Source organism: Chlorocebus sabaeus, chromosome X (assembly GCF_047675955.1).
Source record: "Chlorocebus sabaeus isolate Y175 chromosome X, mChlSab1.0.hap1, whole genome shotgun sequence".
NCBI classification, from domain to species: domain Eukaryota; kingdom Metazoa; phylum Chordata; class Mammalia; order Primates; family Cercopithecidae; genus Chlorocebus; species Chlorocebus sabaeus.
Window position 1 is genome coordinate 135,189,736 of NC_132933.1, and position 27,681 is coordinate 135,217,416.

Genomic DNA, 27,681 nt, shown 5'->3' on the forward strand with positions numbered 1-27,681 from the left:
ATAGGAATGTCTGCCTTAGGCTTGCGAAAGGGAAGAGCAAGTGCATGTCCCAAGTATTTGCAGATCCAGGCCTGGACTGAGAGACATGACTGATGAGAACCAATGAGCTGAACATTCCATTCAGCAGCGGGTAAGGGTGAACTGCTATGGCTAATTGATTCCATAGTCTGAAATGGGAATCTATGCTGTGACAGTATGCGCGGAACCGAAGTGCTCAATACCACGACAGCTTTTAATCACCTTAGATCAGATTCTCTGCAATCTTCTAGATTTTGTTATATAAACTAAAGAAGTTCTGCACTAAGCATTTCTTGGGTGAACTCACCTTCATCTGAAGTCACATATCCATCAGAAGCACTAGGGGTGTAAGTGCCAACCCAGAAACTGTGAAATGTCTATGGTGCCAACTGTGTGTGTCTGTGTGTGTGTGTGTGTGTGTCTATTTTGAAATAATTTAGACTTAAAGAAAAGTTGTAAAAATAGCAGAGTGTTCCCATTACTCGTTACTCAGCTTTTCCTAATGGAAAAGCTTACATAGCCATAGTACATCTGTTGAAACCACATCATTAGCATTGATAAATACTATTAACTAATCTATTAACCTTATTTAAATTTTGTCAGTTTTCCCATTGATGCTTTTTTCCTCAACCAGGATCCAATCCAGGATTGCACATTGCATTCAGTTGTCAAATTTCCTCAGTCCCCTTCATTTTTGTTTTATTTTGTTTTCGAGACAGAGTCTTGCCCTGTCATCCAGGCAGAAGTGCAATGATGCAATCATGGCTCACTGTAGCCTTGACCTCCCAGGCTGAAGCAATCCTCCCATCTCCACCTCCCAAGTAGCTGGGACTGCAGGCATATACCACCATGCCTGGCTAAGTTTAAAAATTATTTTTTTGTAGAGATGAGGTCTTGCTATGTTGCCCAGGCTGGTCTCAAATTCCTGAGCTCAGCCAGTCTTCCCACTTCAGCGTCCCAAAGTGTTGGGATTATGGGCGTGAGTCTTTGTTTTTCATGACCTTAGTATTTTCAAAGAGTATTGGTCAATTATTTTATAGAGTGTCCTTCAGTTGGGGTTTGTCAGATGTTTTCTCATGATTAGATTGAGGCAACATATTTTTTGACAAGGGTCTCTCACAGAAGTGTTATCTCAATGCATCACATCAGGAGGTCCATGTACAGGTGTGTTCCCTTACTGGTGATATTAACTTTGGTCACTTGGTTAAGATGGGGAGGACCAGGTGAACTTCTGTGGATTCGTAAGAACCTTGGCTCATTTCTGACCCATTGATGATGACAAAAGGAGCAAAGATGTGAATGGACCAGAACCACTTGACAGCTGAAGCAGCAAACTGCACTTTGCTTTTTAATTATATGATTTGGATAGATGTTAGACAACATCTGCAGTGAGCTGTTACAGGAGCTATGCATGATGGTCAGAGGGAATAACTCAGATGAGCGACTGGGCATTATCACAGACAGAACCATCCAGGAGGCTAACTGGGATGGGGATGATGCAATATCTTTCACAGGATATTTTTTTTGGAGAAGGTGGACATAGAACAGAAAATGAACATCTGATTTCTTGACTAAAGAACTGAGACTAAACTGTTCCATACTCTCTAGTATTTAACAACTGGAACTTGAGAGTCCTCCTGTCCACCAGCCCCACCTCTACCCCATCATGCCCCATCTCCCAAAATGCTACTATTGATGCATGACAACTCCAGATGTGCTTGGTCAACACAAGCCTGCCTTTGATGCAAACAGGGCATTACAGAATAGTACACCCAGTCTATTTCTCTTCAGTCTGAATTCACTGGTTCTCCATTTCTAAATGTTTTTTTTTTTTTTAATTTATTTATTATTATTAAACTTCAAGTTGTAGGGTACATGTGCACAACGTGCAGGTTTGCTACATATGTATACTTGTGCCATGTTGGTGTGCTGCACCCATCAACTCGTCATTTACATCAGGTATAACTCCCAATGCAATCCCTCCCCCCCCCTCCCCATGATAGGCCCCGGTGTGTGATGTTCCCCTTCCCGAGTCCAAGTGATCTCATTGTTCAGTTCCCACCTACGAGTGAGAACATGCGGTGTTTGGTTTTCTGTTCCTGTGATAGTTTGCTAAGAATGATGGTTTCCAGCTGCATCCATGTCCCTACAAAGGACACAAACTCATCCTTTTTTATGGCTGCATAGTATTCCATGGTGTATATGTGCCACATTTTCTTAATCCAATCTGTCACTGATGGACATTTGGGTTGATTCCAAGTCTTTGCTATTGTGAATAGTGCTGCAATAAACATACGTGTGCATGTGTCCTTATAGCAGCATAATTTATAATCCTTTGGGTATATACCCAGTAATGGGATGGCTGGGTCATATGGTACATCTAGTTCTAGATCCTTGAGGAATCGCCATACTGTTTTCCATAATGGTGGAACTAGTTTACACTCCCACCAACAGTGTAAAAGTGTTCCTATTTCTCCACATCCTCTCCAGCACCTGTTGTTTCCTGACTTTTTAATGATCGCCATTCTAACTGGTGTGAGATGGTATCTCATTGTGGTTTTGATTTGCATTTCTCTGATGGCCAGTGATGATGAGCATTTTTTCATGTGTCTGTTGGCTGTATGAATGTCTTCTTTTGAGAAATGTCTGTTCATATCCTTTGCCCACTTTTGGATGGGGTTGTTTGTTTTTTTCTTGTAAATTTGTTTGAGTTCTTTGTAGGTTCTGGATATTAGCCCTTTGTCAGATGAGTAGATTGCAAAAATTTTCTCCCATTCTGTAGGTTGCCTGCTCACTCTGATGGTAGTTTCTTTTGCTGTGCAGAAGCTCTTTAGTTTGATGAGATCCCATTTGTCAATTTTGGCTTTTGTTGCCGTTGCTTTTGGTGTTTTAGACATGAAGTCTTTGCCCATGCCTATGTCCTGAATGGTACTACCTAGGTTTTCCTCTAGGATTTTTATGGTATTAGGTCTAACATTTAAGTCTCTAATCCATCTTGAATTAATTTTCGTATAAGGAGTAAGGAAAGGATCCAGTTTCAGCTTTCTACTTATGGCTAGCCAGTTTTCCCAGCACCATTTATTAAATAGGGAATCCTTTCCCCATTTCTTGTTTCTCTCAGGTTTGTCAAAGATCAGATGGCTGTAGATGTGTGGTATTATTTCTGAGGACTCTGTTCTGTTCCATTGGTCTATATCTCTGTTTTGGTACCAGTACCATGCTGTTTTGGAAGCAGGGCGAGGCATTGCCTCACCTGGAACTCTAAATGTTATCTCCACTCTTCTGCTGCTGACGCCACATGTCCATCCAGTCTGAGAAAGTGAGAGGGGGAACCATGCCAAGCTAATTCACTGGACTAGACTGTAGGCTTCCGCATGCTCCTTCAATCTTGTCCCTATATCCTTTGCTTCCTGCTTCTGTCACCCAACAGAGGTGTGAATGCAGCAACTGCACTTGGTCTTTTAGTCTCCCTGCTTTTTATTAACCCCCCAAATTCCCTCTGTTCTACGTGGAACCCCAAGCTGTGCCTATTGAATATATTTCTGACTTGGCAAGAAAGTTCTGTGGTCTGGAAGTTTTTATTTACCTTCACTCATAAATGGGACTCTGGGATGTTGTCTCCCCGTGAGCTTTTCAGGGACCAGCACTTCTCTCAGAACAATGTGACCATCTCTTGGTCCCCTCCATTCTGCCCAGTCGGTCATCAAAGGTCTGCTTGATAGAGATGCTTTTCTTTTAAAAAATTTTGACAGGGCGCGGTGGCTCATGCTTGTAATCCCAGCACTTTCAGAGGCTGAGGTGGGCGGATCATGAGGTCAGGAGATTGAGACCATCCTGGCTAACACAGTGAAACCCCATCTCTACTAAAAATACAAAAAATTAGCTGGGCGTGGTGGCAAACGCCTGCAATCCCAGCTACTCGGGAGGCTGAGGCAGGAGAATGGTGTGAACCCAGGAGGCGGAGCTTGCAGTGAGCCGAGATGGTGCCACTGCACTCCATCCAGCCTGGATGGAGTAAAAGAAGCAGGAAGACCTTTATGAACTGATAAGGAGTGATTTCTAAGACATACTCTTAATTGAAAAAAAAATTTAATTCAAAAAAAATTTTTTTTTAATTTTTAATTTTTTTTAGAGATAGGGTCTCACTCTGTCACCTAGGCTGGATGGAGTACAGTGATGTCATCATGGCTCACTGCAGCCTCCAACTCCTGGGCTCAAGCAATCCTCCTGCATCAGCCTCCCGAGTAGCTGGGACTGCAGACACATGCCACTGCACCTAGTGGAGATGCTCTTCTTGAAAGGCGCAAGGTGTACAACCAAGTGTTCTAGGTGGCTTGCCCAGGTCATTCTCTTTCTCTGGCCTGTGATTCTCCACACACACATCTACATGGCTACTCTTGTTAGTGCAGTGTTGGTTCTTCAGAAAATAGCCATATGCCTGCTGATTTGCTTAGTTTGGGGACACCATCGCCACCACAATGGCTACTCTGACAATATGCCTGGGGGCTTTCTCATGGCTTTTTGAACAAGGAGGCTGGGCACCCTATTGAGCCTCCTGCATTCACACCTCTGCAGCATGGTTTATGCCTCAATGTTATGTGCACTGGAATGCCTTCCACTTCACATTTCCAAATAGATTACTGTTAAGGAAATTCCTAATTGATCCTATCTGAGATTTAAAGATTGTCCTCAGTATCTTGAAGGATTTTACATGGGGCAAATGATTATGCTGGAAGCTATAGTCAGCTCCTAATGGAGGTCTAAAGCATCAAATGTATTGTAGCATCAGCCGCCTGGTTATATTGGCCTCCTGGCTCCTCATGTAGACCACTGCTAATGCCTTAGAAACATGGTCTCGCATTTGTGGCCAATCTGAGGTGGAATGATAGGCCTCTGAGCAAGCCAGTGCAGCTTCTTTGCTAGAGTCAGCTTAGTTTAGACTTCATTGAATCAGGTAATCAGGTTGTTGTCATCCTAACATCTGTCTGTGTAAGTCTCTTCATTCATAAATCTGTCCTTGGTGGACTTTCTCTGACTCATTGCTTACTTGTTTGCTTGCTTCCTTGCTTAGGAAGGAAAACTTACACACAATTTTTTTTATTATTATTTTTTTGAGACACAGTTTTGCTGTATCACCCAGGTTGGAGTGCAGTGGCATGATCTCAGCTCACTGCAGCCTCTGCCTCCTGGGCTTAAGTGATCCTTCCACCTCAGCCTCCCGAGTAGCTGGGACTACAGGTGTGCGCCACTATGCTTGGCTGTTTTTTCTTTTCTTTTCTTTTCTTTTTTTTCTTATAAATGGGGGTCTCACAATGTCGCACAGGCTGGTCTCAAACTCCTGAGCTCAAGTGATCCACCAGCCTCAGCCTCCCAAAGTGTTGGGATTACAAGTATCAGCCACCGTGCCTGACCCACACAATTATTCAGGAAGGGAATGGCTAAAGAATACCACCTTAAAGGGATGGGGAAGGGGTGGGAATCAGGGGAGTGGCCAGGTGGGATGACTCAAGTGTGAATGAATGTGAAAGAATGAGGAATTCCTTTTAAAGTATAATTTTGACTTTGAGATCAAGTGATGTAATACAGGAATTGTATAAAAGGGAAGAATTATCTGATAGTCATCTGTGGGTTACCTCAAAGGCTCTTTGATTTGCATATTTAAAATTCCTAAGTGTATGACTTTCCCCTTTTGGTTGTAGCAAGCTGTTTTGTTTTCATTTTGAGACAGAGTCTCACTCTGTCACCCAGGCTGGAGTGCAGTGGTGCAATCTCGGCTCACTGCAACCTCTGCTTCCCAGGTTCCAGTGATTCTCCTGCCTCAGCTTCCTGAGTAGCTGGGATTAATGGGTGCCTGCCACCACAACTGGCTAATTTTGTATTTTTAGTGGAGAATGGGTTTCACCATGTTGGCCAGGCTGGTCTCGAACAAACTCCTAACCTCAAGTGATCCGCCTGCCTCAGCCTCCTAAAGTGCTGGGATTACAGGCATGAAGCAAGGTGTTTTAATCCACAATTATGCCTTACTGTTCCATTTAAAACTATATTCATTAATCTATCAATAAATATTTGTGGTTAAAATGAAACAAAAATACTACTTTCCAAAGTTATTAAAGGTTAGCTATTTTCTTCCCCACTTCTTTCAGGGTGGTTGTTATTCATTTGTAATGTAGTTAGGTTTATGTGGTGCTGTTTGTTTTCCATTTGGGGTTCTCCTCACATCCTGGTTGATGATAATTATTTATTTATGGGGGGATATATAAAACATTACCTGAGCTATAACCCAAAAAATATACTCAGAGAAATGCTATCCCCCTTGAACCTGCCACCACCATCCCATCCCCCCATTCTTTCTACCCCACTCCCACTCATCCCCTGTAGGGAAATCCATCTCATTTATTTTTGGTTTATCCTTCCTGTACAGTCAATTTCATTATAATGCATGTTTTGAAAGTTCAAGTTTGTTCCACTGTGATCAATATCAATGTGATTGATATTGATTCAAATTTGTTCCAATGTGATTGATATCTTAGGTATTCACGTTTGAGCATAACGTGAGACTCTCTAGATGAACACAGCAACTGCACACAGCCAAACTGAGCTGCATAAGAGTACATAACACACACACATATCAAGTATCTACCAGCTACCTCAGTTCACTCCATATATTAGGAGCCACACCTGCCCACACCTGGTGTTATGACCTTCCCTCCGGTTTCAGGTAACCTTCCTTCCTGTCCTTCCCAGTAACTCACAAGCTGTGGCCCTTCTGTTGCCCAACCCCCAGCCAACTCCAGGACTTTTTTGGGTGAAGTGCCAATTTATTGCAGTATTTGTGTATTTTTAACCATTTACAATGTGTAAAACTGTGCTATTGTATTTTATTAGGTTGCTATTTGTGTGTGTGTGTGTGTGTGTGTGTGTGGTCATGGAAGAAATTTTTGAGTGTTGTGCCCCTAACTTCATTTTCTCCATAAGCCCTTTGTTTTTTATCGTGCAATTTTGCATAGTGTGGAGAGTTTTAGGGATGCATATGTTGTGTCACAGCAGAATGGACTCTTTTATGCAAATAAGTGGCTACTTGTATATTTTCTTATATAGTTATAGATCACTTATGACTGGGATGCATTCTGAGAAATACGTCCTCAGGCAATTTTCTTGTGCAAACATCTTAGAGTGTACTTACACAAACTTAGAAGGTACAGCCTACTACGTACTTAGGCTATATGGTAGAGCCTATTGCTCCTAGGCTACAAATCTGTATGGCATGTTACTGTACTGAATACAGTAGGCAATTGTGAAACAATGTGAAGTATTTGTGTATCTAAACACAGGTAAACATAGAAAAGGTACAGCAAAAATATGACGTTATAATTATATGGGCCCAACAGACTATATGCAGTCTGTTGTTGACAGAAACATTATTATGTGCTTTATGACTGTATACCCTTATTTCTAACGTGAAGGGTAGCATACTGTGGACACTTTTTTGGGCTTTGCCTTTTTCAATTAAGAGTATGTCTTAGAAATCACTCCTTGTCAGTTCATAAAGGTCTTCCTGCTGCTTTTACTCCATCACTCTTCTATGTCTAGGTATTTGGGTTGTTTCCAACATCTTGTAATTGTTAGCAATGCTGAAAGAAATAACCTTTTTGTGTTACTGGAGGTGTATCTTTAGTAGAATTGCAGAAGCAGAAGGTAAGTGCATATGTAGTTTGGTTAGATATTGCCAAATTGCCCTCAGTTAGGTTGGACCACGTTTGAATTTCCACCAGCAATGTATGAGAGTGCTTATTTCTCCAGTTTCACTAACAGAATACATTGTTATATTGTTTAATTTTTGCCAGTCTAATAGGTAATATGTGGAATCTCAGTGTTGTTTGCATTTCTTTTTTTTCTTTTCTTTTCTTTCTTCCTTTTTTTTTTTTTTTTTTTTTTTTTTTGAGACAGAGTCTCCTCTGTCATGCAGGCTGGAGTGTAGTGGTGTGATCACAGCAACCTCAACCTCCCCAAGCTCAAGTGATTCTCCCACCTCAGCCTCCTGAGTAGCTGGGACTACAGGCACACTCCATCAGGCCCAGCTAATTTTTGCATTTTTTTGTAGAGATGGGGTTTCACCATGTTACCCAGGCTGGTCTCAAACTCCGGGGCTCAAGTGATCCTCCTACCTGAGCCTCCCAAAATGCTGGGATTACAGGCTGCAGAATGCTCCGGCCTGCATTTCTAATTGAGAGTGAGCTTAAACAATTTTTCTTCAGTTAAAGAAACATATCTATATTTTTCCTGAATTGTCTGTTCACATCTTTTCCTCAATTTTTCTTCCAAGGTTTTGCTCTTTTCTTTATCCCTCAATTTTTAAGAGGTATGTATCAAAAAATTATTTGGCCCAAAATGTCAACAGTGCTGAGGTTGAGAAACACTGATCAAATTTTTCCTTTCACCAAATGGCTATGCAGTTGTTCCAGCATCATTAAAAAACTCCATCTCTTGCCTCAGTTATTTGTGATGTTGCCTTTATTGAATGTTTTTATATATACTCTGGTCTCCTTCTGGACTTTGTGTTTTATTCTACTGATACATCTGTCTATTCATGTGCCAATACCACAATATTGTAACTGTAGAGGCTTTAAATATATCTTAATGTCTGGTAGGGCTAGGTTTCCTTTTTCAGGGAGATGTCTTTCTATTTGAAAAAGTCTAATGTTGTGTCTTTAAGGAGTGCTTTAAAGTTTTTCTCATAAAAGTTTTACACATTTCTGGTAAATTAATTCCTAAGTATTTAGTCTTCTTTGTTATTGCTGTAAATGGGGGTTTCTCTAACATTAGATATATATACATATACATATATATATATAGAGAGAGAGAGAGAGAGAGGCATATATATGTATGGAAACATTAGAGGCATTTCTAATTAAAAATAGATATTGAATTTTGTTTAAGGCTTAGCCAGTATAAAAGGAGCTAACCATATAGGTTTTCTCCTCCTAGATCTGTTAATATAATATATGATACTAGTAGATTTCATAATATTGAACCAACCTTCCATTCCTAGAATAAATCCCATTTAGTCACAGCATATTAATCTCCTACTGTGATGTTATATTCTGTTTGCTAATGTTGAATTTAGTATTTTTGAATCAATAATCATAAGTGATATTGGTCTGTAGTCATCTTTCTTTTTTATGGACTGTCTTTATCAGTTTAGGTGTCAATGTTATACTTGCTTCATAAAAGAAATAGGGAAGTTTTGCTTCATTTTCAATGCTCTTAAACAATTTAAAGAGCATTGGGAACATCCGGACTTTGAAGGTTTAGTAGAATTCCTCTGGGAAACCATCTAGGCCTGACGTTTTTTAGTGGCATGGCTCCTTAATAACTTCTTCTGGTTCGCCCATGGAAGTCAGTCTGTTTAAGCTTACCAACTCTAATGAGGCCAATTCTGGCAATTTTTCTTCTTCTAGGAAATTACCCATTTCATCTAGGTTTTCAAATTTATTTGCACAGAGGTCTGCAAAATAGTCTCTTATAATTTTTAAATTTTCTTTTGTTTCAGTAGTATTTTTTCCTGTCATTGCTTATTTTATTTGTGCTTTCTCTCTCTTTTTCTTGGTCATGTTTTTTCAAACAATCACGACCTAATTAATAAATAAAAATCTTGTGTGTGTTTAATGTATACAGCATATAGTTGGGTTTGCTTTGTGAGCCAAATTGAAAAGTTTTTAAATAGGCAAATTAAGCTCACTCATATTCATTGATATGACTAAACTCTGATAAAAGTTAAAATTATGTGTATTTTGTTATATTTGTTATGTTTCTTCCTCCATAAGATGTGTTGTCGTCTCTCTTTATATAAAACAATTTTTTGGTATTTAGGAAGTTTTTTTGTTTTTGTTTTTGTTTTTTGTTTTGTTTTTTGCTAGTAGTCTTCTTTGTTCTTATACCATTTTATTTTATTTATATTTTATCTATTTATTTATTTATTTGAGATGGAGTCTTGCTCAGTCGCCCAGGCTGGAGTGCGGTGGCGCGATCTTGGCTCACTGCAAGCTCCATCCCCCGGGTTCCCGCCATTCTCCTGCCTCAGCCTCCCGAGTAGCTCAGCTCAGACTACAGGCTATTTTTTTTTCTTTTTTTTTTTTTTTTTTTCTTTTTAGTAGAGACGAGGTTTCACCGTGTTAGCCAGGATGGTCTCTATCTCCTGACCTCGTGATCCGCGGGTCTCAGCCTCCCAAAGTGCTAGGATTACAGGCGTGAGCCACCGTGCCCGGCCTCTTATACCATTTTAATGTCCTTAGTCCCCTGTTCTATTTTTCAAGCCTTTACTATCCGGTTGACTAGTTCTTACTGGTATCCTTTAACAGTCACTTATTGCCTAGACAATAATCAATTAGCTTATTCTACTTTCTTCTTTACCTCTCCCTTCTCTCATTTTTAGTTGTATCATTCTCTGTTGTCACAACATTTAAAATTGCACATTAGTTTTCTATCTTCATGTCCACTTTAGTTTTAGTTTTGGATCTACATTTACATGTATTAAAATACATGCTACCCATCCTTTTGCTGACATTTCCCCAATTATTCCTTGGTTGGATGAAGCTTGTCCTCTGGTAGATTCCTCATAAAGGACTCATGGGTGTAAAATTCTCTAAGTTCCTGTATGTTGAAAATTGCTTTTCTATACTTGAAGCACAGCATGGTTGGACATAAAACCCTTGCTTCATATATTCTTTAATTGATCTTTTGCAATCACTCTATGTAGATCTGCTAATCTATCTCTTACTCCATTTGTGTGGCTTTGGTGTGTTTCACAACATCCCTGGTTTAATGGCACCATCTTCTGTCAGTTTGTCGAAATTCGAACATTTTAGTGTATTTGTTTGTTTGGGTGGTGATGCAGGAGTTGAAGGACACACACAACTCCTGCGTGTCCTTGAATTTTTTGGTTTTATTTTGTCTTGCAGGGTCCTAGAAATTTCCTTTTTGCCTCTTTTCTTCTTCACTCCCAATTGCTGAAGGGCAGATTTCCCTTCCTGTTTGTCTTTGTCTCCCCCAGAAGCTTTACATAGAGAAAACTGCTCCTGTAAAATATGCATACTTTTAGGTCCTTTTTTGTAGTTTGTGTCTATCTGAAAAAATTTGTACTATTTTTCAGACTTAGGGCAGACAATTTTTCTGGTGGTGGTTTTATATCAATCTTAGGACCCACTGCTAGTTCGTCTCTTCCATGTAGCTTTCTGAATCTGCCCTCCCTCACCTTGTAACAGGAGGAAATATGCTGAGACTTGGTGTTTTCTCTCTTTTTACTTAACAGTCAATGTGATGTTTGGGAATTGTCTGTCCTCAAGTTATGCTGATGGTGTGTTTTTCTGTGTAGTTTTATTTTTACCTTCTTGTTCGATATCATTTTTGGAGGAAATAATAGGAGATGGGGACCTAGGGTATCACCATTATCATCAGTTACCTGGGAGTCTCAGTGTATATTTTGATCCACCAAAAAACCTATGTATTCAACTGCCTCAAACAGGCTACTTTCCAGCCATCAGCACTGTAAGTCTAATAGTTTTTGAGCATATAAAAGTATTGTTTCTTACCAAAAAAAAAAAAAAAGCTGTGTGGACTACTTCTAATGGTTAGTACCAAGAGTGAAAACACATGGTTGGATTTGCAGGGAACAGGATACCTGTTACAGCTCTGGCAAACGCTCCTGTTTTGATACCCATTTGCCATTCTCAATTTGACCACAGCCTAGAGAAGGAAGAAAAATTCCCCAGAAATTCTGCCTGGAGGCAAGTGGCTTTCAGTAACTGGGTTTTTGTAAACAAAAGTACTAAAGTACACAAACACACCTCACTGGGGACCCTTTCCTCTCCCTACCTTTCCCTAAATAATCAGTATTCTGATGCTTAACAAGTCAGTCTGCAACCAAGAGTTCATGTGGACAGAAGTTGATCCCAGGCAATTTCTCTTTCATATTGCCCTTGGGAACATTTTTACTACAAACTTTTTACATTTGGTTCCTAGCTAGGCCCAGATAACTCTTCAGATCCTTTACCAGCCTAAAGCTGTAGTTTCTGTGGTGCATTAAAGAAAAGGTTGGGATGCTATGTGCTAGTGTTGATTTCGTGAAGTTTGTTTCGATCTCTTCTCTGTAGCTCAGGTCGACAGTAACTTCATGTCCCAAATAAATGATCTTAAACTAATCTCTGGCTATAGAATTTCAGAATCCAGCAGGATGGAATAGATACCCTTTTTTTAGGAAGCCTTTCCCTGAAACGACCTCCTTTGCCACCCTTGATGAATAAGGACTCCTAGAAGGGCTTTAATTAGAGATACTCCTTGAATTTTCAGCTAACAAAGCGTTTAGGGTTTTATGCTAAATTGACTTGTCCTGTTTCCTGTGAGTTCCCCCTAGAGAACTTTTGGTACAAATTAAATGTCAAGAAACCAAGCGTCCTCTCTTCTCACTTGTAGGAGTTATGAGGTTACTTTGGAGCCATCACCAGATGCCACCAGACAGATGACACTTTGTCCCTTGAAATTTTAAAATATCCCATGGCACCCTTAGGAGTTGACTGCAGTGCCCTAAGGCATCTAAGCACACAGTTTGGGAATCACAGATATACAACCTTCCAGCCTTTTCCCCCTATGCATATGTATATGTACACATACATATACAGTCATTGACATTTTTTGAGATTATACTATACACAAATTTATAAACTATGTAAAAATCCCTGATAATAAAACATACATTTTCCCATGTCATTAAATATTCTTCTCTAACACTATTTTTGATATTGTATTCTATCCTATAGTTATATCAGTATTCATTAAACTAAGTCCCTATTGTTGGACATTTGAGATATTTGTGATTAATTTTCCCATTGTAAACAGTGCTTTGATGAACACCCTAGGAATAAATCTTTGCATACACTGATTATTGCCTTGGGATAAATTCCTAGATGTAAAATTGCTGGATCAAAGGTTATGAATATTTAGAGTTTTGCCCTCTAGAAAGAGTGTAACAGTTTATACTTCCTCTAGTATATGTGAGTATATGTTAAGGTTTTTCATTTGATGGTAAGAATTTTATTATAAATGATTTCAATATAGACTGACATTCAGGTATTTTAGGCATTGTGCTGGGCACTTGCACAAATACACATGCATAGTTTAATCTTATTTATAAAATGTCATATTTAGCCTCCTTAACAACCTTGAAAAGTTGATATTATCCCCATTTTACAGATAAAGAGAATGGGAGTCAGAAAGATACAATAGCTTTTTCCAAGTTACACATCCAGAAAGTTGTAGTGCTGGTATTTAAACACAGTTAGACCTATGATCTTATCACCATATAATAGATACTTCAGGGAATTGATTGACTAATAATAACGTCTGATGCTTATATAGTACTTATGTATGAGGTACTGTTTACATGTATTATCACGTTCAATTATCATCCCAAGGCTATGAGGTACTATCTACTCCCATTCCTAAGACACTGAAATGACTAACTTGCCAGGGTCATACAGCTTGCAAGTGTTAGAGCTGGTATTCAAAGTCAGGCAGTTTAGCTTCATGGTCCATGCCATTAATGACCAAGGTACAGTACAATAGTCTGCAGAGTTGCAGAAGACTGTATATCAATCTCATTATGAATGCTTTCTTAAAGGAAGAAAAGCATGGCTTCACCAAATCTCATACATGAAAGGAGAGTTGTCTAAGAAAATGTCTATCTAGCAATTTAACTACAAATTTCCTGTCCCTTTACCTGCAGCCATTTGTCTTTCAGCAATATACAGTCTTGTAAGCTTGAACTATGTTCTATCCAGGCCTAAGGGATATAACTCTTCTAATCATTGTAGTGACCCAAACTCTTGAACAAATAAACAGTTAAAATTACTTAGAAATACTAAGTATTATCATTTGGGATGGACAAACTTACTGAAGTTTACCTAAGTGTAATCCATAGTCCTCTTTTATTGATATTTTTTAGGTAAGTAAATGAAGTACTCTCATTGCTATTCATCATTTTAAGCTTTTCCTATAGTCTTACTTTAGTATTTAGACATTATTAAAAATTATGCAGATCATGAGAAAGGGTTATATTTTTATGTAATTTCTGTAAATGCTCAAAATTCTTCTCTTTCACCTACCCCTTCCAAGAAAACCAACTTAATTAGCCATAAAACATGTTATAATGAATGGGAAAATATTTTTGACATTTTAATGCAGAAAATGCCTCATTAAAAGCAAATGCCTCAGCAAGCAGATTTGAGCTGCTTAAGAACTTCTTTATGACAAATCACTAGCATGTGAAACTGCTCTATCTGAAGAACTAGAAAGCCCTAAGAGGCCCTTATCTCCTTTTCTTATCCTTGGGCTGCAGTGCAACAATGTAGTGAGTGCGACATGGCACTCAGTGTGCACTTGATGAGCACTGAAGGACCTGCCTGCAGTCCAGCTACAAATAGGAAAAATGTTTTTATATTTTGTCCAATATCATTCAAGGTCTTATGTTATATCATGTGGATTCATTTAGATGAAGTCTGTTTTTGGCTGGATATTTGGCACCATGTGACCCAAATATTTTGCATCTCTCTTGCATATTGTAAAAGCCATAAGAGTACACAATTTAGAGTTATACATGCAAATTTAATTTCTAATAAAAACCTTAACTCATACCCACACTGTTGTAACTTCTTTAGACTTTGGATCTTGAACCAGAATGACAAGACAGCAGGAATGCAGACATTCAGACAGGCAGTGTGGGCTGATTTGGTCCCAAAAGCCATAGTCCCTCACTTCAATGTTGCCTGCTTAGAGGCACAAAGTGCTCAGTTGTCCCCACTGAGGCCCTAGAAGGCACATCTGCAGTGATGTGTTTGTAGTGGCTGCTGATAGTGCTTGCGGGTGTTCTGAGCTGGGCTCAGCTTCATCATCTGTGACCCATGCTTAAGGGCTTGGGCTGAGTTACAGCCACATCCATCTGGTCAGGGCTGAAAGCCGCAGAGGCGATGACATCACCATGGTATTAAGTTACCCTGGAGAATTAGCCTCCTTTGGAGAATGGGAAAGCATGAAATAATGACATGATTACTCTTCAAATGGTAATTTTTCACAACACTAAAGTTCTTTACCAGATCACCCCACCAAGTCAGCCATGCTGTTACTTTACTAGTAATAACAGTAGTAGCAGTTGTGGTTAACATTTCTTGAGGTCTTACTCTGTATCAGTCAGTCATTGGGCTAAGCACTTTACATGCCTTATCTCATTTAATCCTCTAGCCCTATAAACCAGGTACTATTAATATCCCTGTATTACAGATGAGGGAACTGAGGGCAAAGAACATAAGTAACATCCTGAATCCTTCAGCTTGCAAGCAGAAGAACTGAGGTTTGAAGTACGTATTTTTTTTTCTGATTTTAGTCTGTAACTATTCTTGCTTTACTGCATTGTGCAATCAGTTAACTAAAAAATATGTCTGTATTCCAAAAAAGAGGCATTTCTTTCAGGAATGAAAGCAGGGGAAATTAATTTGTTCCCAAATGCCGGTGATTTGAGCTCTTAGCCAGCCCAGCCTCTTTCACTGGGAGGCAGGAAACTGACTCCCAGACAAACTGATGTTTCCTCAGGAGCATGCATAGGGCTACAGGTGGCCACCAAGCTTACCGTTAAAAAGTGACGGTCCTTAACCTCACGCCTCCTCTGGCTGTGAGCTGGAGGGTAGGCTGGCAGTGGAGGAGCTGCAATGGAAAGGGGGGCAGCTGCTCTTTGCTCTCGGCGATCGCTCCGGCTCCGGTGTTCTGAGAAGGAGAAAAAGCAGTAATACTGAAATACACTTGGCATTTTCCATTTATCTTTTCCCCTTGGGAGTGTTAGCAAAAGGCTGTAAAAAAAAAAAAAAAAAGTGAGTTTTCATTACGTTAGTTAATTTGTATACCAAATAAGATTTTCAGAATGGTTTTTAATTGAACTTTCACTTACTATTAATACGAAATTGGATGCATACATTTCAGTGGGTCCATCTCATAATCTGTTCAAGAGGGTTCACTTCTGAGTTCAGTGTGACTTATTTCAAAATAACACAAGCAACAACAACAACAACAACAAAAGTTGAGAACATAGTGGAAGATTTGCTGCCATCAGTACTGGAGTGGAAAGTAGGCACAGACACACCAGAGCTACCTGGCCCACTCACTGGGTACGGGAGCTGGCTGTCACTGGCTCAGGGGAGCTGACTGCTACATATTCAGGAATTTATGTGAGTCCATTTTTCAACCGTTGGTACCTGGAAATAACTCATGTTGGGAGTATTTGCATCACATGTTTGTTGAGTGACTGAAAGTGAATTTATGCTTTCATTAGAGTCTAGTTTTAAAAATTAGAATGTATTCAATTTCTCTGTATTTTGAATGGGCTGTGGCGGGTGCCTTCACTGCCATAGGCTTTTCTAGGTCCTGTTACTTGTTTCTGACAGGCCTCCCCAATGCTGGCTCCATTTTCTTTGCCCCATTCAATGTGCTGCCCCCTAAACTAGGAACTGAGAACTCTTGAACTTTCTGATTTCTATCCATGTCTGACTTGGCTGTCCGCGTGCCTCGCCGCCTGAACATAGTGTCTGTGTCGAGAAGGTGTGATAGTATTCCCCATCTCCCTTTGCTTGGGATTCTTCTGACAAATGGCTCCCATAAGCAATTAGAGCAAAGTCTTCAAAACTATGTAGGTAGTCTTTGCTAAACTGCCTCCAAAGTCAATGTTTATCAGAAGGCTGTTTAAGATAAATGTCTTCCTTGTTAAAGTGCCCACCTCCAATGCCACCATCATTATGCAAGCAAACAGTGGGCTTTTCTAAATGGGTAACACAATGAAAAGTGTTTACATTGTTAAATCCATACAGAAGAGTCGCTTACAGGTGTTCCTGGTTAGGAAGAAGTGAAAGGAGGGGAGTAGTTGGAAGGGAAACATCAACTCAATTTTCCATTCAATTGCTCCCCTCCTACACAATCTTAAATATATATCTTTCTTTGCCCTAGGCTGGGAGTAGGCAGGCTAGATTAATGGCTCCCTAATAATACCTTTTTTCTGGTGCTGAGGTAGGGAGAACATTAGTTCACTAGAGCCTGAAACTGCAGTGGAATCCTGCTCCTTATTCCCTCAGACCAATGAAACTTATGCTGCAGCCCGAAACTTGAAAGGAAAGGAAATATAAAATATAATTATCTATTTATAGTTGCTTATGAATCTCTCTCTCCATGATTTATGAACATAAACAATAGCATCACATAAAGCCATTACTGGCTCTGAGCATTAAAGAATTACTAAGAAAACGAATAAAGTAATCAGAGCCTAAATAACTTGAAATACATTTAGATGCTACTTCCTCCATGAAGCCCTCCCTGAAGCTCTATGGAATGACTTGGTACATTTCTTCTTAGCCTCCCTATCACTGTATTGAAATGACCTGGTTACTTGTCTGTCTCTCCACTAGACCAGGGATTCCTTGTGGGCAGCATATGTTATTGCTTTTTGACTGCTAGGTTCTAGAACACTCCCTTGCCTTCAATAAAATTTGTTGAGGGGTTTGCTATTAAGCAGATCTTGAAGGCAGCCAATTTCTAGGTTTTAGTCTTGGTCCCCCAGCTGTCTCCTTACAGTCTCACCTCCAAAAGAAGCACAGAGCTGCTGCCACCACAGCCTCATTTGTCTGTGCTTCATTATCCACTCCCTCATGGTGGAAGTCAGGCTATTCCAGCTGTCCAAATAGAGAACCTACAGGGATGCTCACTGTGGCATTTGCTGAGCATGGCAGTTGTCTGATAGGTCAGTATTATTCATGGCCACCAGATGGCAGAAGCAGATTATGCTGATGAATACAGCAGTATGCTATTGTGTTTCTTGGACAAGGTTAAAAAAAAAAAAGTCACTTTCTAATTTTAATTCTACACTGCATGTTTTTAATTCCATGATGGCTATAATTCTTGTTTATGGCTCTCTGCAGTGCTATTAAAACTACTACACCCAAGATATGCTATCGAGCCAACCGCAAAACAAGCCAGTCTGTGGAGGGTAAAACGTATCTCCACAGTCTTCCTTCCAAACCCCAGGAGGCCCTACATCCCTGTCTCACCACCCCCAGGAGGAGGTTCAGAGAAAACTGATATTGGCACTTGCTGTTCTTCTGTTCTGCTTTAAGTCTAAACATGACAAAGCAGTGAAATGTGATAGTTTACAAGCAGCTTGGTGTTATCTGGTGGAATCCATAAAATCCTAATCAGAGATGACTTATTAATAAAATAAAGGGATAAAAATAATTACACCTAAAGGGCTAATGTTACCCAAGCTTTCTAATGATGAGACCTGAGAAAGGATTTTGCGAGAACAATCAGATTCCTTTATAGTCATCCTGTGCCCTCAGTGTTCAACCAGTTTTCTGCAAAACTTGATTCAGTTCCACAAATGTTCATTGAGGACCTACTATATGTCAGCTTCATACTAAGTGCTTTGAATAAAATAAATTAATAAGATATCATCCTTGCCCTTGAGTTGCTCATAGATTAATGGCTTATTAGTGGTTGGTTGGCAAAACAGGCCCATAGTGGTTGCTTATAAGATTATAAGTGGCAGGATGGGAGGATGCACAGAATATTATGGGAAGGGTGCCTAATCCAGGCTGCAAAGGAATGGCAAGTGTGGAAAGAAAGATTTTCAGAAGGTGGCTTAAGTTAAAAAAGAACTTTTTAGCCAACTATAAAATTGAAGTGAATGGTAAGTATGCCAAAGATGCTTCTAGAGGATAGTGATCATCACTCTTCATTTTAAGTGTCACATTGTCTTCCCCTAATAACCAAGGAAAAATTTTAGAAACAATTGCTTTAGGGATATTAGGAGGTTAGCTCTTTCATTAAAATGAAAAAAAAAGATGAGGAAGGGAAAAAAGAGGAGGAGGGAGAAAAAGATGGTAATTGAAGGCAACAAACTATTAAAGATGAGGATGGGGAAAAGGCAGGAGTTATACAAATGTGGAATAAATAAGATGAAAACAATATTTATCACCATTTTGTTTCTCCACTTTGATAATGACATTAAAATATTTTACTTGCATTTTAATACTTTTGCAAAATGCCATTTCTTAAAAGAGTGCAGGGAATTTGGAAGAAAGACGTTGAATGTGTAGACACCATCTATCTCCATAGCAAGAATCTAAAGGCCAGAAAAAGCTGACATGTCCCCTACTGATACCCACTTTAGGGGGGCTCTAAAACAATGATGCTACTTGTTATTCCCCTTGTCCTAATTAGAATGGTTTTAAGGCACTGAAAAGCAACCAGTGTAAGAAAGAGCTGTATTCCTATTTTGACTGCTATGAGCCTATCTCTAGATTTCTCAGGACTGTGAGAGACATGTAAATATCAGTATCTATTTCCATGAGACACAGTGTGTGACAAGGAGGAAAAGAGCTCTGGCAGGCATTTCAGATGCTTAGGTTGGGTCCTGGTACCACACCTGATCTGCTATGTGTGACCCTGAACAAGTTTCCTCACCTTTCTAGGCCTCCATGTGACCCACTAAAGAATGGGGGCATTAGACTGATCACTGGTTCTCAAGAGAAGCAGAAGAGCCCTCTAGGGGATCATTCTAATTGTCAGAATGATTGGGTGGGAGCCAAAGATGACAGCCATCCCATAATGCAAAGGATGGTCAATGAAAAGGTGTCCCAGGTCTCACACAATTTTAAATGTTCCATCAGAATCTCTTATAGGGGAAAAGCCTAGTGCCTATTTATGAGTCAAACTCATATAATCCATTATAATCCAAAGTATTTATTTTTTTGCCCATATCTAATATATACTGAATGTACCAGTTTCAATGGCCATGCCCTCCTGCCCCTTGGAATAGTTTCTGAAGGTCTGTACTTAATCCAGACTTACTTTTGACAAGTGCAAACATCTGACTGCTTCATGATGTCTTCTAGTGAGGTCACGCCTGAGCATTTGCATATTGAAATAGATATTATTATAAATAATTTCCTTTCAATTTCTCTTTATTATCATATTTAGACCATAATGCTATTTTTTCTTACATGTATGGGTAGGGCATATTACCCATGGATTTCATTTCAGGGTAGAAACGGAAGCATTTCAAAGTACTTGCTACAACGAGGGGGTGTGTTGGGGCTGATGGGACAGAGGACACCTGGCTGGGACAACCTTTGAGTTGTCTCCTGCAAAAGCCCCCAAGCCCAGGATCTGTCACCTCTGCGCAGGGCTTGCAGGCTCTGCCGGGCATGGCGGTGCAGCTCCTCCACGCAGGGTGGCCTTGTGGCCGGGAGGAAGATGTTGCGCTGCTGGTGCCACGGGGCGCGGTAGTACACACTCAGCTTACTCTCGATGTCCAGGTTGGAGACGGCTGCAAGACAAAGAAACAGAGCATTGTCCATCAGTGGTTTTAAGTTGTGCTTTTGGCCAACCCTGGGGTGGGGAAGAGGACAGGAGTAAAGTCTGGGTGGAGTGGAAGTCCAGACTACTGCATTCACATTAAGAACTAACTCAAGGCCGGAGAAAGGTTTGGCATTTACGATACTGATAGGAATAACCTTTGCCCCTGAGCCGAGGCACAGAAGGCTCCAAGACACCAACCGTCTACCTATGACTAGCTAATTTCCTCTCGGTACCTTCATTCCTCACCCTTGGCACAGTCGCTCATCAACACTGACAAGCCCCTGGCTAGCCTGCTTGGAGGTGTAGATGGGGGTCCTGTTTCTGAAAAATGTGGAGGAAAGCCTCGGAGATGAATGGAAAGGCTGCCTCACCTCCAGCCTTCTGGCTGCAAGGCCTCAGAGCTGTAGTTCTGCATGCTGACCCTGCTGTCCACCTGAACTTTGGCCCATACCTTGCCCTGCCTCTGTCCCTTGTGGTCCCGTCCCCAAGGTATCCTTATCATGCCCTCTACCTACCGGCTCCATTGCCTGTCATCTTTCAAAGCATCGCTCAGTTTCCTTGGTTTCACCTAGGGGTGAGCATACACATTAAAGAAACCCTCACAGGGGTAATGAGTATTAAGGGAGGGAAACTGCAGATGCAAGATGAGTTTTTGCAACTCATCCAAGAGATCAAGGAAGGAAGGCTTCCTTCCCCCAAACACAGCATTTAACCCACTCTCATCTTCTTCATGTACACATGGATCCTAGGATGGAACGCTCCATGAGTTAAACAGAAATTCTGCTTGAAGCAGATGTTAGGAATGAGGAGGATTTTTACTAAGAAATGGCTGCAAAGAGGACCTCACAAGCACCTGGGTAGCCTGTCAGCCTTGGGAATGGCAAGAACTGGCCCAGTCTGCTTTACCCTCCAGACACACTATCCAGATCCAGACTCCTGTCCTGGCCCCACCCCACTCCTCCCACCTCCCAGTCTCATCTCTTTCCACTCTGGTTCAGTAATGGGGGATTGACTGAAAAATCAGGCTCTGTCTGCATAAAGAAGTCAACTCCTACCCAATGGGGCAGAGGTCATTACCAAACCCAACAGAGAGGACCATGAATTCATATGCTCATGACAGCTGGGAGAAGGGACAGAACATAAAGCCTGTCTGTGGAAAGAATGGGCAGGAAGCCAAGTGGGCAGTCCTAGAAGTAGAGGAGCTTCTGAGCACCCCTTCCCTTAGGCTTGTCTTTTCAGGAAGGTGGGAACCGGGATAGAGGACTGGGCCAAGATGACTAAGAGGTAGACCAAAAGACTCTTTCCTAGTCCCTCATTCCCTCAGCACAGCTGACCAGAGGCTTAGGGTGGTAACTTTTGACAGCCCCTCAGAAACCAGGTCAAGTGGCCATGGCTCTTCAATTCTTGTGTGGAGAAAACCCGACACCCTCCTATTTATCTTAATGTTGGTCTGAAGAAAAGACTCATCGAAAGTGCATGGCAAAAACACAGATTCCTGGGCATCAACCTAGACTTTGAATCAGAATTTCCAAGAGAAAGGTCTGGCAATCTATATTACATGAAAAGTTATTTTTATCATCAGGCAGGTTTGAGAAACATAAAATGTCTTCTGATGATGTCTTGGGATCTTGTGGGAGTGAAAGGAGTTGGACAACATGAGGGAAGGGAAGAGACTGATGAAAATGGAAACATCCATCCACCCATGGAACATTCCCAAGTAGCTCTTAGTCTCAGGCATGGTGCTAGGTGTTGGAACACAGCACAGAACAAAACACACAGGAATCCCTGCCCTCATAAAGCATTTGTTTTCTGGCTTTGTGCAAAATGGTTTAACTGTGATTCTGCCTGGACAAAATAGTTTGGGAGCAATGACATTGGCAGACTCTTCCTATTTTGGTTTTATACAGTTCTCTAGGGATGGTCTCAGGCATCAAGACTCTAGAGGCCCTGAACACCAAAAAGGTTATAGTCCTCACTCCTCCACCTCCACCTTTCTGCAGTAGGTGATCCCAAATTTCAGAATCAATTGGCATATCATAAAATTAGTGTAAAGATGTTCAGCAAATTATCTTCCCTCATTATTAAATATTAAATATCAAGTTACTTGAAAAAAAGCATTTTTTGGTGCCCTTGCTTTGCTGATACCCTAAACACATTTCTACTGTGCTTGTTAGGCAAGCCAGTGCTGAGTTTCTGGGCTGCTAAACTCTGCCTGCTGCTTGGGACTGTGAATTCACAGATGCAAAGAGTAATGCATGAGTTCCAGCATGGGCAGCCTACTCATGGCTCCCGGGAAGAACCAGCCCTCACAATGACAGCCTTCAGGGCCAGGTATCCTCACCTTTTCCTTTCCAAAATCTTTTTCTTTCTCCATTGAGAAGCTATATCAGATTTCTGCCACACATTAGCAGGTGAACATTTCACTCATCAGTTGCCACCATCCTGTCTATCTCTTAGACAGGGAAAGGAGGAAAACTCTTTAATGCCTTTGCTCTCAGTGACGTCATTTGGCCACAGAGCATTAACTAGTATTATGTGTCCACTAGAGCCAGGCAGACAGGCACTAATGGAGCTCTTCCAGGGAAAACTATCCCATTTTTCCTTCTTTAAAGAATCTATTCCTTTTCTTAAGTAACAGTTCAACCACAGTTCAATCCATTCATTCATGAGCTGCTCCACTGCCATTGTAAGGCTGCCCTGCATCTTTGGGTTCACCATGCTCCCTTTTCCTCCCTATTTAACAATCTCACCATGGCTGAGTTATGCAAGATAGCAGGCTTAGTGCCCTAGGAATGTTTGTTCTCCTAAAAATAGAACAAAGCAAAACAAGAAGGTTTTTCCTCTGTTTATTTGGATACATCCAGGGGCCACTGTGTGATAGGCAGAATTTTAGGATGGTTCCCAAGATTCCTGCCTTCTTGTGCATGTACCCTGTATAATCCCCTTCCCTTGAATGTAGGCAGAACCTGTGACTTACGTTACATTACAAGGCAAAAAGGGTTTTATGGTCTGTACTCAATCAACTTTGAGTTAATCAAAAGAGAGAGTATAATCCTGAGTTAATACTTAAAAGAGACAAGAAGCAGCAGAGATGCTCTCCTGTTGGCCTTGAAGAAGCAAACTATCGTGTTGTGGAGAGGGACATGTGGCAGGGAATGGCAGGTGACCTCTAGGAGCTGAGGGCCTCACTCCTACAACTTCAAGAAACTGAATTCTGCCGACAACCAATGAACTTGAAAGAGAACTCTGAGGCCGGGCGCGGTGGCTCAAGCCTGTAATCCCAGCATTTTGGGAGGCCGAGACGGGCGGATCATGAGGTCAGGAGATCGAGACCATCCTGGCTAACACGGTGAAACCCCGTCTCTACTAAAAAATACGAAAAAATTAGCCGGGCGTGGTGGTGGGCGCCTGTAGTCCCAGCTACTTGGGAGGCTGAGGTAGGAGAATGGCATGAACCCGGGAGGCGGAGCTTGCAGTGAGCTGAGATCTGGCCACTGCACTCCAGCCTGGGCGATGGAGTGAGACTCCGTCTCAAAAAAAAGAAAGAAAGAGAACTCTGGGCCTGAGATGAGATGAGATGAGATGAGATGAGATGAGCCCAGCTGACACCTTGATTTCAGCCCAGTTAACCCTGAGCAGAGGACCCAGTTAACCCATACCCAGACTCCTGACCCATGGATATTGAAACATAATAAATGGGTGTTGTGTTAAGGTGATAAGTTTGCAATGATTTGCTATGCAATAATAGAAATAATAGTAGAAAAATTAATTGTATTAGTCTGTCCATTCTCATGCTGCTAATAAAGACATACCCATGACTGGGTAATTCATAAAGGAAAGAGGTTTAATGGGCTCACAGTTCCATATGGTTGGGGAGGCCTCACAATCATGGCAGAAGGCAAAAGAGGAGCAAAGTCACGTCTAACATGGTGGCAGGCAAAGAGCATGTGCAGGGGAACTCCCCTTTATAAAACCATCAGATCTCATGAGACTTATTCACTACCACAAGAACAACATGGGAAAAACCAGCCCCCATGGTTCAATTACCTCCCACTAGGTCTCTCCCATAACACTGGGAATTATGGGAGCTGCAATTCAAGATGATATTTGGGTGGGGACACAGCCAAACCATATCACTAATGCACATTCCCACTACTTTATCTACTTCTCTAGAGTCAGTCACTTGCTTTGTCTTGTCAACTCCTCCCCTCTGTTACTGCTTCCCAAAAAAGGGGAAGATAATGACAAGGGTTACAATAGGATATAAGGCTCTATGTGTATTTTTATCCTCCACAGCAGGAAAAAGGTTATTTGGATGTATCATTTCCCTCATCTAAGACTATAAGCTCTTGTGGGAAGCTCCAACCATATGCCAAGTTCTAAGCCAGGTGCATTATATTGATAATATCATGGTACCCTCACACAACTCAAAAAGGAAAATATTGCCCCTATTTTATAGATAAGGAAATGGGAACTCAGACAGAGTAAGTAAATTTGCTAAGTCATCCACCTGGTAAGTAGAAGATCTGGGATCAGAAACCATCTCTGTTTGGCTTCTAAGCTGCCACTTTTTCCCAAACCAATATTGAAATAAGTTTCCCTAAGCTAAGGGTGATGGGGTAGGGGAAGGGGAATGGGTCATCTGCCACATAAAAAGGATCTAGTGCTTTTCAAAATAAAGAGAAAAGATTCAGAACTGCTACTATCTCTATCATTCATAGCGTCAGGTATAACCAAGGACTGAGTGACTCTTCCAGAAAGTGCCTAGCAGGAGGTTGGGAAGATGGGTTCTACTATACCAGAAAGACAACAGCATAAACAGATAACCACAAAACCAAACTGCTGAAAGAAAATGCCATTGCAGGAAATGTCCACAGGCCAGTGAAAAGTCTTTATAGACTGATCTTAGTTCATTCCCCTGTCGAACACTGGAGATAATGTAATTGTCTAGATCTTGATTCATAGTGATGTATTGGAAGGATGGATATGGTCACTGGGGTCCTCTGAAATGAGCTAACTTAGACATTAAGGAAAACTAGTGGCTGCCACTCTTTTGGAAAGACCAGGCCCATTTCTAAGAGCAGGAGGAAGCCTGGTTTTAGGAACTACTGGGAAGGGGTAAAAATCAGGGGCAAACTTAGTCTTGCCCCAGCCTCTCCAGCCCCATCTCCCCTGCCCTGCTAGGGGTGTTACTCATTTAATCCTCTCTTTCCTAGCCTGGTGAGCATCCCACACTGCCTTACAGCTTTATGCCCTCTGGGAGCAGTGCAAAATGCTTATTCTTGGCCTCCCTTCCTAGAAAGCCTCCTTACCTCACATCCCCACCCCACACTGGCTTTCTCCCCTGCTACTCCTTCTTCCTTAAGAAGGGAGAGGTGACAGCTGAGATCAAAGTTTGACTGCTACATGTGGTGAAATTTTCAGAAAAATGCACAAAATGACTCAGAAATGGAATTTGTACCCCTTCAAGGGAGGGAAGAAAAATTTTTAAATGTTCTCAGAGTGCCTGCAGACACATTTACCCACCCACACCTTGCTAATCTTTTTCCTGCCCTTCTACCATCATAGCCACCCCAACACACAGCTTTGTGGGCAGGAACACATCCCTCTACAAACCATCCGTTCTGATGCCCAATGACAGGGAGGAGTGTGTTGACATATTAATCAATTAATAAGCATCTGAAATTGTCAGTGTCACAGATATGTAGCCGGTTTGCTCTCCGGGTCTCTGCTACACTGAAGCCAATCCTCAGGAGCCATCAGCTTGGTAAGCAAAATGGTAAATCTCCCTAAGGTGTCTGTTGCTGCTGCCTGAGTGCTCAGATCTATTGGGAGGATGGGAAGAGGATTTCACCAAGTGAACTCCATGGTAACCATCCCCTTGCCCACTCTGCTTGGCAGTTTGGAGGAAGGAACAGGGTAAATTACAAGGAGAGCAAGGACCACCAAGGCTCCTGTCACCTGCAGAGCAGCCCAAAGCCAGAGCCAGTTTCCCAGAGTCTTTCCTTGCTGGGTTTCCTGTTCTGTAGAACCATAATAATTCAGATTTGTTCCCCACTATGGATGAAATGTCTAATGTTCATCTCTCAGCATCAGAAAGATCTAGGTCTCTTAACAAATTCCAGCATCTTGACACATTCCAACACTTACAGGATAACATATCTGTGTGTTTATTTGTACACTAAAAGGACTAGAACAATTTTTCCCATAGAAATAGTTTTCCCAGCTTCGAAAACAAAATGATGCTTCATGCCAGGAAGACTGTTTAATTATTACTGTTACCATTGTTGTTTTAATGTCCAACATCCTGTGGAAAGACCAGTAGAAGCCTGGGTTCTAGTCGCAGTTCTGTCACCATGTGACATTGTGCAAGTCATTGAACCTTTCCTGGATTCAAGTTCCCAATCTTTACAAAGCAGGGGTTTGAACTTTTTGATCTCTGAGTCCTGTGCTGTCCTGCCTGTCCTGTACTTCCCTCCATTTGATACCAGTCACCAAAATCCACCCAGACTCTGTAGTTAAGCTATGGCAGGATGGGATGGTGAAAAGAGCCTGGGCTCTGGGATGGAAAGATAGATCACAGCATCAGTGTGATCCAGAGCAAGTCTTCTATGAAAGGGAAATCACAGAGCCTTCATGCAGTGGTTCAGGCTCCAATTAAGTAACAACGTCCTTGGCATGTGTCACTGCTTAATAAAGATTAGTACCCTTTCCTGGGCTGAAAACAAAAGAAGATTGGGAGGCCAGGATTAGGGTCCAAGTTCACAAGAGGAAAGTCTGGAGCTCTCCAGGTTTCTTTTTGCTTTATTTTGCCTGTCTTCTTGTTGAGTGAAGTATAAACAAAGATGAGACTACTAAAGATCACTCTTTGAGGGTCTCATTTCTGGAAACTGGAAAGAAGACTGCCCACAACTGGGGAGCCTGTGACCTCTCTGACAGGTTCAATGTCCCCAAGTCTCTGCCATCTGTTGACATGGACAGCATTTAGTGAAATGACTCAGTGATCTTAACTCTCTGAGCCAGTGGCAGAGTTGCAGTCCTAGACATTCTTCTTAGCAGCATTTTGTAATTTACTTGTTTATCTTCAGGTCATTCTGCTGCCATATTCTATACCAGACACTTCCTCCAGAATGTAAGCACATAGTCATCTGTCACAGCTCAGCTATTGTTTTAAGAAAATTCCTTTAGGCATCTAGCAGAGTCATTGGATTCTACTGCTGG

General features: G+C 41.3%; 1 protein-coding gene across 3 annotated transcripts in view; it reads right to left on the reverse strand.

Moving 5' to 3' along the window:
- Positions 1 to 27,681, reverse strand: part of NHS (NHS actin remodeling regulator) — a 370,306-nt gene that overhangs the window by 29,744 nt on the left and 312,881 nt on the right. For all 3 annotated transcript variants that reach the window (XM_007991157.3, XM_007991161.3, XM_007991159.3), the window contains exons 2-3: positions 20,276 to 20,428; positions 15,692 to 15,825 (exon numbers count right to left, since the gene is read on the reverse strand). In XM_007991157.3, the coding sequence (XP_007989348.3) occupies positions 15,692 to 15,825; positions 20,276 to 20,428 (287 nt within the window). The remainder of the gene's footprint in view (positions 1 to 15,691; positions 15,826 to 20,275; positions 20,429 to 27,681) is intronic.